The sequence below is a fragment of the Cyanistes caeruleus genome, chromosome 6 (assembly GCF_971803275.1).
Source record: "Cyanistes caeruleus chromosome 6, bCyaCae1.hap1.1, whole genome shotgun sequence".
NCBI lineage: Eukaryota > Metazoa > Chordata > Aves > Passeriformes > Paridae > Cyanistes > Cyanistes caeruleus.
This window is the reverse complement of record NC_141706.1, coordinates 3,438,863-3,452,555: the sequence shown is the minus strand read 5'-3', so window position 1 is coordinate 3,452,555 and position 13,693 is coordinate 3,438,863. Positions and strand designations below refer to the sequence as shown.

The 13,693-nt window shown below is 35.3% G+C and overlaps 1 protein-coding gene across 4 annotated transcripts in view; it reads right to left on the bottom strand.

Annotated features, from left to right (window-relative positions):
• Positions 1-13,693, bottom strand: part of DCDC1 (doublecortin domain containing 1) — a 75,087-nt gene that overhangs the window by 2,342 nt on the left and 59,052 nt on the right. For 2 of the 4 annotated variants that reach the window (XM_086895672.1, XM_086895671.1), the window contains exon 9: positions 1,028-1,258. In XM_086895672.1, coding sequence (XP_086751798.1) covers positions 1,109-1,258 — 150 coding nt within the window. In that variant the 3' untranslated portion in view covers positions 1,028-1,108. Of the gene's footprint in view, positions 1,259-13,693 lie in introns of all 4 variants that reach the window. The other 2 variants (XM_086895674.1, XR_015288688.1) reach the window with 2 other exon arrangements.

Here is a 13,693-nt window from a genome sequence, read left to right as displayed (position 1 = left end):
CGTAAAGAAGACAGTTTCCTTTGATTGCCATGGTAAAAACAGTTGATGGAGACCATCTTTGCCACCTCCCATGATTTAACACCTAAAATATTGCCAAGCACTGGAAGAGGCTGCCCAGTCCCCATCCCTGGGGTATTTGAAAGATGTCCAGATGTGGCATTTGGGGACATGATTTGGTGGTGGACTTGCCACTGATGGGTTAATGACTGAACTCAATGATCTAAATGATTCTGTGGTGTGAAACTCTTGGACAAGGTGCCATATAAAACACATTTTGTGCAGAATACAGCAGGAAAAACAGAACAACCTGATAGAAATTATTGTCATTACATTGGTATGAAGTAAGTGCCTTAGACATGAAAGCTCAGGTGTATTGTCAATTGTCTGAACAGCATGCAAGCATAAAATATGAAATAAAAGGATGATTGACTTGAAAGAGTGCAAAAGCATTAGAAGAAAGAGAGGAAAACTGAAACTGAGGGCCTGTGATCTTATGCATCTTTTCTGAAGAGACTAAAGCAAAAATGCTTCATTAAATAAATGTGGTTTAGATAGGGTGTAAAGGAGAGATTAAAAAAAGGCTCCCAGACAGCAAAGGTGTGTTGTTCAAACAGGTATGGCCTTTGGCAGGATTTTCCATTTGTCAGGGTAACCACACTGGTGAAAGCAGAAATGAAAACAGCACAGCTGTAAATGCTGTAGTGTGAGGGGATGAGAGAGGTGAAATGATAAAAGATGATATAGAAATAAATGAGAAAGTATTAATTTAGAATAAACCAGTATTTGCTTCTGTAATGTGGGACACTTTGTCTAGCTCATGGGCAATAAAATCCTCTACTTCCTGTGAGTTAATGCCACTTCTTCAGTCCTTCAGTCCTAGTTTAGCCTAAAAGATCAAATAATTTCTCTGTTGTCATCTTGAATTGCTTCGGGAAAATGCATTATTACTTTCATGCTTACTTCAAGTTTTGAGGTTGGTTGTTTTTTTTTTCTTTTGGGGGTTTTTGTTTGGGTTTTTTTTGGGGTTTTTTTTGGTTGGGTTTTTGTTGTTGTTGTTGTTTAAATGGCTAAAAAATTAGTCATCCCAGAATGTAATGGACAAAAGACTTTAGGTGTTATTGGGTACCCATTCCACCACTGGAAGGTGGTAAATGCTGGCAGTTAACATAATCACCAGGTGTTCTGCAGTTCTGAAGACATCTGTAATTCTCTCCAATTTCAAAGGTCTCAATATTCTTTGTTTCTCTCCTAGCACCACCTTGAAAAACAGATTAGAACATAATTTTAATTTTATATCCAGTGACACTGGAGATATGATTTTATCATGGACAAAGTTTTATCTTTGAAGAGAATATGTAGTATATGTATATTTTTCACAGGCAAAACATACTCTTAGATACACCTTTTCATTTCCAGTATTTATATGAGCCCTGACTCAAAAAATAACATGTTCTGGGTTGGACTGGGTTGTCCCAGGCTGGACTGAGCTGGGTAAAACTTTTTATAAGAGAAATTCTGAACCCTGTAGAGAAATATGCATAAATATGAGGATTTCAGACAATTAGGTAAATAACTCAGTTGAACTGAGCAGTCAAGATTCCAAATGCCAGTTTGAGAAATAAGCTTAAAATGGGCTGGTTTAGGTTATCCTCTCACTAACCTGCTCTAGAACCCTTCCCCCCAGCAATCTCATCTGAGTTTCTAAGTATAAATTGTGTTTAAAATTATTACTGAATTATGTTCAGTATCCTCAGTGAAGATTTCCATCTTTGGTGTCTAGCAAACTCTTAAACTGTCTCTGGTAATCCAACTGGAGCATGAGATGCAAGGCTCTGCCTACCCAGGTCCTCATAGAGCTCAGTGTTATTTCTCTTCTTATTCTTTTCTAATTCTGGCAAAGTCTCCATGTTTTGTGGCCACCAAGAGGAGGTGGACTTTAATATGTGTATGAGCAAGACCTGAAAACCATTTTGGCTGTTTTTTTCATTAACTAAATGATAATTAGTTACTCCTGTGCCCTCCCAGACTGTAGTTTGTGACCCAGGTGCTGCAGCCAAGGTGTAATTCATATTTTATTACAGGGCAATCTGGGTGAACCTCCAGAAACCTCCCTCTTGTCTCTCTTTTATCACTTGACCTGCAAATAATTCACTTCCTCTGCAGGAAAAATTGTGGTAGCACTTTTCTGATGTTTGTATATAAATGAAGTTAAACACACCAGGCCACTGCCAAATGGGCAGCTGGGATCTCAGAGAGTGAAACAAACTCCAAAGTGAAAAAATCCTCTCAGTGTCAAGTGGATGCTTTCTGGAGCTTCAAATAATGACTCTTCATGGCACAAGAAATCTCAGTTCTGAAAATTTTTTGGCAGTCCCTGCCTGACATGGTTATAGACATAGTATTTAACTTTGACATGTTATAAAGGCTGTCATAATCCAAAAATAATAATGAATACAGGGAAAATACTTACCAACTTCTGAATACTAATTTTTGGCATGAAGATTTGCTAACTTTCTGTAGCAAGAAAAGCCATGTAAGCTGTAAATTCTTCTAGACCATCAGTTTATATTCAGGGTTTCCAAATGTTTCCTTGCTCATGATTTGCTATACTTCTTAACAATCTGTATTTCTTTCTCATGCAAAAGATCCATAGCATAACTCCAGGACTATGGTCTCTCAAATGACTCATTGCAAGCATTATTCATCCCAAAGTAACTCTGGGTGTGGGTGAGCTGTTTTGCTTGATTGTTTTAATAAGAACTGTTTCCAAGATCTCTTTCACAACCTCATGAGCACAGCACAAAGACTCAGGACCATTCTCCAGAGATTTAATTGATGACTTCAAAGCTGGAGAGTCACAAGAAGTGTAAGGTCAGTGCCAGATTTATTGGCCAAACACATGGAATGCTTTACAAACAATGGAATGTTCACAAATTGTGAAGTCTGAGTAACAGCTGATATAGGTGGGGAAGGAGTAAGAAAATAAAAGAAATTTGGTAACAGAAAAGAATGAGAGTTAAAGGATTGAGGAATGTAGAATAAGCAAAAGAAACCATGATAAACTATCAGAGAAAAAATTGGAATAGATAAGAACAAAAGAAAGAAGAGCAAAAGAAACTGAGTGGCACTAAATATTTAAGAAACAAGAGAGAGAAAGAAAAATAAGGCTCAGATGACAACAGTGGCTCAACAAGGCCAGGGGTTGGACTTAGTCAAACACTGAGATGGAAAAAGCCAGTAAGTCACAGTCACCTCAGAAAATCCAGAATATCTGAGATACAGTTAATTAATATCATGTCATTCTCAACAGAAAACTTACATACAGCTTTCCAGAAAAGCAGGGGAACTGAAGAGTTGTGGTTGGATGGGAATTAATGAGTAGGGCTGGAATAAATATTTGTCAGAGGTCAATGGCAGTACAGTCAGTACCTGAATAATATCTCATTTCATCTTCATTATAGCATTTAGCAATACATTTAATTTCTTTGAAAGACTTAATTATAAGTAAGGCTCCCAATGATCATCTCTTTCTTATCCTAGCTGTTGAATATGTCACTGTTTTCTCTAGATTTGACCACCTCTAGAGTTTTTAGTGTAAAAAGTGGTTTTAGCACTGATTTATGGCTAAAAGTAAACCAGTATAAAATGTTCTAAAGAATGTGAAATTCTGCATGCTCTTAGAGCTATAAAAGTAAAACTCAGCTGTTCTCTCCTGAATTGTGTCTGAATACTTCCACCTTTAGGGCAGTTTCAGAAGTCAAAGCTCTTGATGACCAAATATTAGAGATCAATGTCTTTAAAAACATTGAAATCTGTTTTATTAGTACCACAATTCACTCTCTGCCTGGTCCCATTTTTGACAGGATGCTCCTCAAAAAGTAGAAATCACACAAGTTTTTGTGTCTTGGCTCCCCTCAGCACAGAATTTACATCAGAACTACCTTGAATATTTGCCTTAAATCCACAAATCTCCTTAGTTACATCAGGCTCTTTTGAGCCTTAACTGCTTTTAGTGGCTCTTGTTTCCATATAGCTCAAAGTGGGCAAAAAAGACATTTTCAGAGGGAAAAAGCCAATTTGGCCCTGGATGGTGACCTGTATATTGTGAATTATGTTGAGGAATGACTTTCATTAGTACACCTGCACACACACAAATATGTAAATACAAGTCAGAAAAGCTGCAATATGGAGCATCCCTAAAGAGGCATAAACCTCTTTAAACCTCTTTAAGAGGTTTATGGATAGATCCCTTTAAATTTAAAGTCAGTCAAGAAGTAAAGAACACATTGGTCCTGATTTACCAGCAAAATGGGCATCCAAATAGCTGTTCTGTATTTTAAATATTCCAAATTGCACTGGAAGCTCTTTTGTGCTTCCTCATTAAATTAAAGGCATTGCTCCTTTTCCACATTCAGAGCTTTGAGACAGTAGAGAACTAACTACAATTAAGTTAATTAGATTTGAGGTTTTGAAATTATTTTCAGGAGATATTTATGTGTTCAAAATGAAAACAAAGCAAAATAAATCTTAGGTTTTATCACTTCATGGTTTTTCAATTTTTGAATGACAGGAAACTGGACTGAAATAAAATGAAAACAAACCTCTGTCTACACACACATTGGACACAGTTTGAAGACAATTCCTCTTTCAAATAAAAATATAAAATAAACAGATTTTTATACCAGTTGCTGTACAAATTCTCTTACCTGACAAAAGCGAAGAGTGATTGATCAAACCCTCTTCCTCAAGACACCAACTTCATGGAAAAGCTCCTAGATTTTGAAGACCTGCTCTACCTGGTCATTTATAACACTCATTTCCAGCTTCTTGCAGACTTTGTTTTCTCTCTCAGACAGTGATTTTTTTTTTCTAGTCAAATCACCCAGGAATATTACTTGTTTGCTGATTCTATTTCAGTATTAAATGCTCTCAATGCTAAAATTGGGCATGTTTGTGTAAATACTCCTGAAAAGAGAGGAAACTGCAGATAACTGAAAGCAGCTGAGTGATAACAGCAGGGATAAAAAAAGAAAAAGCCATTAGTGAATTCATTAATTTTTACCTTTGGCATTTAGTGCTTCTGATTAATGGCTTTCCTGTAGGCTGCTATTTTCCTCCCAGATATTAACATGCAAAATATGTGACATATTAGAATAAAGTGTTATTCCTACTTATGTGTATCCAAAATCCATGAGATATCAGGGATTAAGCTGAAATGCAGACAAATAAAATAGCTGATTTTTTTACATACATTGCCTGTTACAAAGAGGGCAGCTCCAGAGCACACTTGCACCTCTAAAATTTAAATTCAGACACAAGGAAAGGCTAGGAAACCAGCCCCACCTCCTTTTTTGCTCCTCCTTTTTGCAGCTTGGCCAGGTTCTCAGTTCAAAGCTGCTGTTTTCCTTTACAGATCCCTAAAAACACCAATCTCGCTGCTTCTCTTCCAGCTACAACTCCTTGTCAAACCCTTCCTGATATTTAACTCCTGGATTTGTGCTCTCTAACTCCTTTTTTTTTTTTTTTTTTCAAATCTGATTTTTATAGGAAAATGAAAGAATGTCTTCTTCTCCTGTTATTTTGTTCTCCTACGGCCAGTTACCACTTCCTTCCTTTCTGAGGTTGAAATTTCTCACCAGTTTTTGAACTCATCTCCCCAAACTGAACTTAAGGTTCTGTAATTTACAAGTCTGTCTATTTATACTTCAACTTTTTTTTCCTAAAAATATTTTAATTCTCCCACTATAAAGAACCTAACACTGGAATAATCCATCCTCTCCTGGTATTCCTCACATTACTCTTTGCAGTCATTATCTGAAATGACAATTTCTTTTATTTTAGACCCTGTCCTCTCCTTTCATGAGCTATGGGGTGCTGGAAAATGTTGCTGCAGTCTAGAATCACTTTTTCTTGACTCATTGTCAATCTCACTATTTAATATTCATTCTCCTCCCTCTCCTGCTGGATTTTAGCCATTAAATTCTTCTTCAAATCTTGTATTCACACATTTTGAATTCCTCAGCCAAAGCTACCAAGTCCTTTCAGACTGTCTGGAGGTTGAAATCTATTCTTACATTTCTAGATCAGATGTGAATCTCCTTAAGCCATTCTGTTGTTCCCTCACAGTCCATTTTGGGGTATCTTACTTAATTTAGTCAATTCCATTAATACCAACTTGTAATATTTAGTATATTTTACATATATTTAGCAAATTTAATACATAATATTTTTATAGATGATATCTGGATATGATGTTGTATATATTAGATAAAGTATTGATATTAATTAACACTTTCAACTGCTCCAAAGATCCTGTTTTCTCATTTTCAGGTTACTTTCCTTCTCCCTTTTCTTTCTTGCTCTTTACTACACCAAAATGACAAATGAGGCTGGCATGCCTGACAGCTTCTGCTGTATCAATGTAATAATTAAAGGAAGGTTAAGGAAGAGGATAAAGAATTGAGACCAAAATAACTTGTGATGTGCCTAGAGCCAAGAAGAATTCTTCACAATTCCAAATTACAAACAAGAATTACAAATACAGGCCCACAAAACTGCCTGTGCCTGAAATGGTTGCTTCAATTCAGGAAGCCAAAACAAATAAAGTGACAAAGGAGCAGAAAGGAGCCTGACCATTTCAGTGTCCTCTAGTCCCTAATGCACTGAAAGAGAGAATTTACAAAAAAAATAAATAAAAATATGATATTATTATGCTAAAAGAAAAATATTCAGAGCTAAGATGGTTAAAGCCAACAACCAACTTAAAAATCATGCAAAGTGTTAACCATAAGCTGGTTTTCCTCCTAAAGAGTGTAGATAAATCTAGGTATGGTACCTAGCCTTTCCCTTGAAGATTAGTTAGTCATTAACCTATACATTAAAGGAGTAACTTCACCAAACAGAGTCAGAGTTGCATGTTTTTAGTGTTAAATTGTTTCAATCTAAAGGCTTTTTTTTACCATTTAGGGCAAGACACCACAGAAAAGTTTGCAAAAAGGGAAATAAGACTAATAGCCCGTGTACTTTTGTCTCCAACTTCAGTAAATATCTTTTCAGCGTGCCTGGAAGTTAACAGAAATATAGGCAGGGTATAGAGAATGTCACATGGCAGATACTAATTGTTACGATTAAGGTCTAACAAGCAGGCTTCCCTGCTGTTCCGAGAATGTCTCTGACTTTTGATCCTGACATCTGTGTCTTACAAGAATTTCAGTCGGCTCTGACATTCCTTCTGATGTTGATCCAGGAATTAATGGATTGTGAAAAAGCTGGCAGGATATCATTTAAAAATAGAATTCTTGGTGTACAACTGATGAAAAGGTATCAGAATTCACATACTTTGTGTCTGATACCAATACATTGTGCCTATATGCATGCATTTCATATCTCAAAAGAGAGGGCAGAAAACAAGATTTGGAAGAAAGCAAGAGCTTGATTCCTGTTATGCTCATTTATGGAGTTGCTATTGTACATCTTCAGCATCTTACCAGATGAAATATATCCATGATTTGATAATTTTGATTCTCCAATGTCTTGGATATTCCATTGTTTAAAACCCATGCCAGCAAAATTAATCACATTATTACGATTAATTCAGATGTTGTTTAAGACTTTAATAAGATGCTTGCCAGTGGATAGAATTAAGGAAATCAGAATTAATTTTGGAAGAAGTTTCAGCAGCCATCAGCATGTTTAGAGTGTGAAATGCATTGTGTGGTCACCCTCACACCATTTCACTTGGACATCTATTTAATCTACAATACTTGCAGCTTTAGAGGGGCTATGAGAAAAAAAACAAACAAACCAACCAAACCAAAAACTTCAAAAGATGTAATACCAAAAGTTAAACTGACATTCTTTCCTAGGTGTGTTTAAGACTGAAGAAATACATAGAGAATTGAAATTTTACACATCAGAGAATACTGCCTTGTGTTTCATGGCTCTGGATAATTACTAGATGCCAGTGGATAACTTAAACATAGCTTAGAGTCACTGACATTAATGTCTGACAGGCAGCTTTGCAGAGTGTATTTAGCAATCTTACATGAAAAAGTTGAATGATATTTAAAAAAACAAAACATAAAAATAAAATTCAGGATTATCAAAACAGGAAAGAAGCCGTGCCCTCCTTAAAGAAAATCAAAAAGTGTTTCTCAGTGTACAATAAAAAGACATGAAAGGAACTATAAAAGAATTCAACAAGTTAAAAAGGAATTAAATTCACTTGTCAATTATTGTCAATTATAACTAGCTAAAATTAAGACAGTGTGGTTTAACCATCTACTCAAACAAGTCAACCAAATTTCAAATCAAGCACTGACATCATTGTTTATTAAGTAAAATTTCTGGCAATTGCATCTGTATTTCAGTGGTTCAGAGGTTTTAACAAATTTTCTTGACACCCAAGGACATAGGATATTTTCACACTAGTCCAGACCAAATGCTATTAATAAACAAAGGTAATTAATAAAATTAATAGTACAGGCTACCTAGAGATATTTAGCCACTCGTGCCCTATATAGAAACATTGTTTATATAAACTTGTTTTAAGGAGTATGAAATTATCCAAAATAAGATATAATCAATACTTGAGAAGCCAACTTATCTCAGATATTAGTAATCAATATGTGAAAAAAGTTAATGACTTGCACACCCCTTATCAGTACTCATTCCAACTCTGCTGTTTTTCAGCTGCACAGCATTTATAAAACTCTGAGAACACCAGAATTCTAACAAGATGCAAATAAACATCTTAAATGTTTATAACATTGACTGTGCATCTAGAGAATCCATTAAAGTTTTATTTAAATTATATGATTAAAGACACCATGCGAGTACTGTTTTGTTTTAAGGGAAATATCAATGGCCTGAAGCACCAATATTTTTATTATTTATGTTTCATGTTATTTAGATTTACTGTTTTTTCCTTAAGAATTCTATAATTCATATAACAGGTAAAAGAGTAAACAGCACACAGATGAGGAAATTAAGAAACAAAAAGGCAAAAAAAACCTCAAGTGAACAGTTACAGAGAAAAGGCTGCATCACATTTAAGATGGGGAAAAACAAAAGGCAAAGCTTGTAAAATCTGAAAAAGTAAGTTAGGGGTGTGAAAGTGTGATGTGTGACAGGTGGGGTAAAATGAGACAGTTGGGAGGAAAGAAATAAATTTGAAGAGCACAAATTAGACAAGACATTCATTTTAAGCCCTAACAGGCTGGATCTCATCGTTGTCATCAGACAGGAAATGTCAGAGCTGGCACATTTGGTTTTTTATGCTTTTTACTTGTTTGAAAAAAAAATCAACAGAAAAACCTCTGTGTCTTATAATACATAAAAAGTCTATTTGCTTTAAAGAAAAAACACATCTCAATTTGTTCCCATTTTTTCTCCTACTCAGTCTTTAAACAACTTCAGCTCTATTATATTGGAAACTACAGTAATTATAAGGTTTAATACTTCCATTATATTTTGAGTTATTTTATTTTATACCTGAACAGGAGTTGAAGTCTTTAAAAAGAACTAAACTTTGCACTTGTAGCTACAGGTGGATTTCTGGAGGAGGTGAATGTTGCACAAGATAAAATGCAGTAAAGGCTATTTCACAAACACAAACAAATCCTCCCTGTTAAAGTTCAGAATTTTTTGGAGGCATGCATATATTCTTCCCAATATCCATGGCCAAAACAATTATGTCAAAAAAAAGCATTTAAATCTACATTCCAGTTGATGGAAAGTTTTTGGGTTTTTTTAATAGAGATTTTAATTTAATTTTAATAATTTCTACAAAGGGTATTTGGGACCTGAAAATAATGACACTGTATAGAATAAGTTACCTTTTCTTTATATGACCATTTAATTAATCTGGTTTGTTCTGTCAAATAGGAAAAAAAAAATCCCTGTGCACTGGAATATAATCTCAAGGTAATAAAATTCAAATAAATGTATTATAAATGTATTATATCATGTATTATAAATGTATTATATAACTTCAAATTACTAGTATAAATTGAAATGAAGTAGAATACTGCCAGCAGGAAAGTACATAGAATAACTGTAATTCTTAGTGATTCATTATCTTTATATGAACTCTTTTTTTCATTTTTAACTGAAATTGTTCTTTGAACTTTTTGGTTTAAAAGGTTTACCTCAGAGTGAAGTATGACAACAAATGTCCATATTGAGGGAAGGAACTCTACCTCCTGTACAGTTTAGATCTTTATATGAGGCAACTCTGAGTCATTCTGTCACTTTTATTCATAAATTAACAAATAAACAATGAGGTGTATTTAGAAAAGACAGCAAAACATTCATCTGGAAAAAATGTTAATTTTCCAACAATTCATAATTCTCATTATGATAGGTGTGTGTGTTCCTTCTAGGGAAAGGAAAATGGAAGGAATGTGGAAGCAAAGATTTGGGATTTTACACGTGGAGGTAAGGGATGACAGAAGAGCAAGGCAAGGAAGGATCAGATAAGGAATTTAGAACAGACACAACATGTCAGCCTGCCACTCCACCCACACCTATTTCCAGCAGTGAAGGCATGTTTAAGGAGAAAAAAAATCAAATCAGGGTTCAGGTGCAGAGCAATGCCATCCACTCTGATAGACAGGGAATTCCAGATCCAGGGACTGAATTCAGACCATCAATTTCCACAGCCATCAACAGACCTGACTTGCCCCCCACAAAGACTTTTAATTTCTAATCTCCCCTACTTGCAGTTTAAATAAATGCATTTTCTGTCACAGCCCTTTACTTTGGGCCATTAGCACATTCTAGGAGAAAAATCCAACAAATGTAAGATTCCTTTATCAAATTTTGGCCTACTTCCATAAAAGAACTGATGCTGTTGCTCTGCAAATCTTTTCTTGTCTACTTGTCTTGAAAGGCTTTAAACATGGCCAGGAAGTCCAGTTATGGAACTGGTCTTGGAAAAACATGAGGTTAATAATTTTTATTCATAAAAAAAGTAACACAAATAAATTATACTCATCTATTATACTTTGTACATAGATGATGAATATACATACATATATATATGTGTGTATATAAATGTATATATGTGTATATGTGTATATATGTGTGTGTATATATATTAATATAATGTGAGATATATATATATCTCACAGTATATAAAAAAGAATCAATAGAATTTATAAAATTCTATTATATTCTAAACTATATAGATTATATTTATTTTTATAATTATATATTAATAATATTATTATTTATACACTATATAATATATAGTAATATATTAATGTACATTGATAATAATCAATATAATATAATTATTATAATTAATATGTTTATAGTTTTATAATTAGATATTATATTCTAAACTACAAAATATAGAAATTATAAAATGTAGAAATTATAAATGAAAATATTTGAGCCCAATTAAGTACTATAATTCTGGACTGTGCAATTTCTATAGATACACATATACTACCTCATCTTGCTTTTCTCTCAAAACTAATTAAAATAGCCACTGTGTTAGACTAGATTTCCTCTTCTTAAGATATTACACACTCCATTCTGGTTTATCTCAATGTTTCCAATTTCATTTACCTCTCTTCAGATCTCACAGTGCCAATAATTCACTTTATCATCTGGGGAATTTGAGTGGGATTAGTTGGATTCTTAGGACAAAAGTTTCCTTTTAGACCTTGGGCAGGCCATGGTACTCCTCCTATGAAATGCCTTTGCTTGCCACATGACAAAATATTCTACAGTGAGATACTTTAACTTTGGAATATTCAGGTATTCTTGACTGATTTTTTTTTTAATGGTGGACTAACAAAAATTCTCCTTTTTTTGAATTAAATTAAGGCATTTTTGAATTAAAAACAACCCAAACCCCACAAACAAACAAACAAAGCAAAGAAAGGTTTGATTTTTTTTTAAGATTAAAACAATCCCCAAACAAAACTAAATTTAAAAAAAATTGAAAAAAACAGGCATATCTGGAGAACAGGACCTTAGAACTGCCGAATACACATAAAAAGCAATGTACTTTGAAGAGTTTTGACACATCTACAAATCAGTCTATTAAAAAAATAGAGAGTTGACACCAGAAAGTGCTTTTGAAGCATCTGGAAATGCCATAGCCATTAGCCATAGCCAAGACACTGAGAAGTTGTAGCTACAAGTGGCAATATCTACTGACAGAGAGAACCCTCGGGCCCATGAGCCTCTCATAAACTGAAAAATGGGAAATTCTTCCAGCTGGGTCAGGCAGCAGAACAGTGGAAGGATCATCTCTGATCAGAGTCATCAAAATAACATTTCTTGTTTCATGTCCAGCTCTACAAAGCTTTTAGATTTTGGTGGATTATCTGGAGCTGTTGCATGGGTTCCTTTCAAATGAAAAGGTCACAAATGGTTTGGATACCTGTGATCTTGTCCAAGCCCCCTTCATTAAACCATCTAATGAAGCAATGATTTCCTTTAACTTCTCTGTAAGAGGCTGCAGGAACTTGGCAACAGCTCCACCATCAGTGTGTTATCAATGTTATTCTCAATAAATTCAAAACATAGCACTGTACCCACTGCTGAGAAGAAATCCAGGAGAAAAGTGGAAAAAGCACATGGAGGGTTTGCTCCCAAAGTGAGAGATTTGTGATCATTACAGGAGATGCCCAAAAAACATAAACCTTTTCAATTATTTATTCTTTCTGCTCTGGTATCTCCACCTGTGGGTGGGTTGTTCACTGCCCACCCTGTTTGTGTGCTTGAACTGAGGGAGGACATGGAGCTCCAAAGCCCACAGTGGTCCCTAGGGAAGATCTGCCAGCTGGCAGAGGCTTCAGCAAGGCGGGGACCTGGGGCTAGGTGGAAAATCAAAGAGCTGTAACCATCTCCCTGACATCCCCATGGTGCAAAGCAGACACAGCCAGGTCTTTGTGCACACCAGGGAGGTCAGGGTTTGTGTGGTTTTCTGGAAGATTCTGTCAATTGAACAAGGTATGAGGCATGCCAAAAGTGAAAATGGTACCGTGTTTGGGTGTTTGACTGAGATCTCTGAGATGGTTGGAAAAAATCTGCTTCTTTCTCAGCAGGTTGGTATGATTCAGAATGTGGTAGATTGAAGGATTTCTAGCCAGGCACCCATTACTGATTTACTTTGCCTGGAGACAGAAGGAAGTAGAGCTTCTGAAACCTCAGTTTATTGTATTCACAAAGAGCACAAGTGCTCAGCACATTAAAATTAACACAAATTTGTCTTGAACTAACAAGATGAGGATTTGAACTTGCCACAGCATCTTCTAAAACCAGCACATATAAAAGGCCTGAGAACTTGCAGAAGCTATGAAGAACCTTTCTCTGGGCACTCAGAGTGAAGACCAAGATAATGATGGTAAAATTCAGCCAGGGCAGGCTGAATGTTTTTTATTTATTTTTTAAATTTTATTTATTTTTTAAATTTAAGAGACAGAGATCAGCATTCACTGGATATGATAATTTGGGGAAGGACCAACTGCTACCATGCCACTGGATAACAGGGTGCTTCTTGTCAGATTTTCCAGTAAAATAACTCATTCTCATCTTCTCACCCATAAAATGATTTCATTCCTCTACCCCTTTCCCTCATCCTGGAGCTGTGGTGGGAGTGAGCAGTGGTGTGGTGGCCACTCTCTCCTCTTCCATCCCTGCACTGCTGCAGGGTGATCACAGATGCCAAACAGCA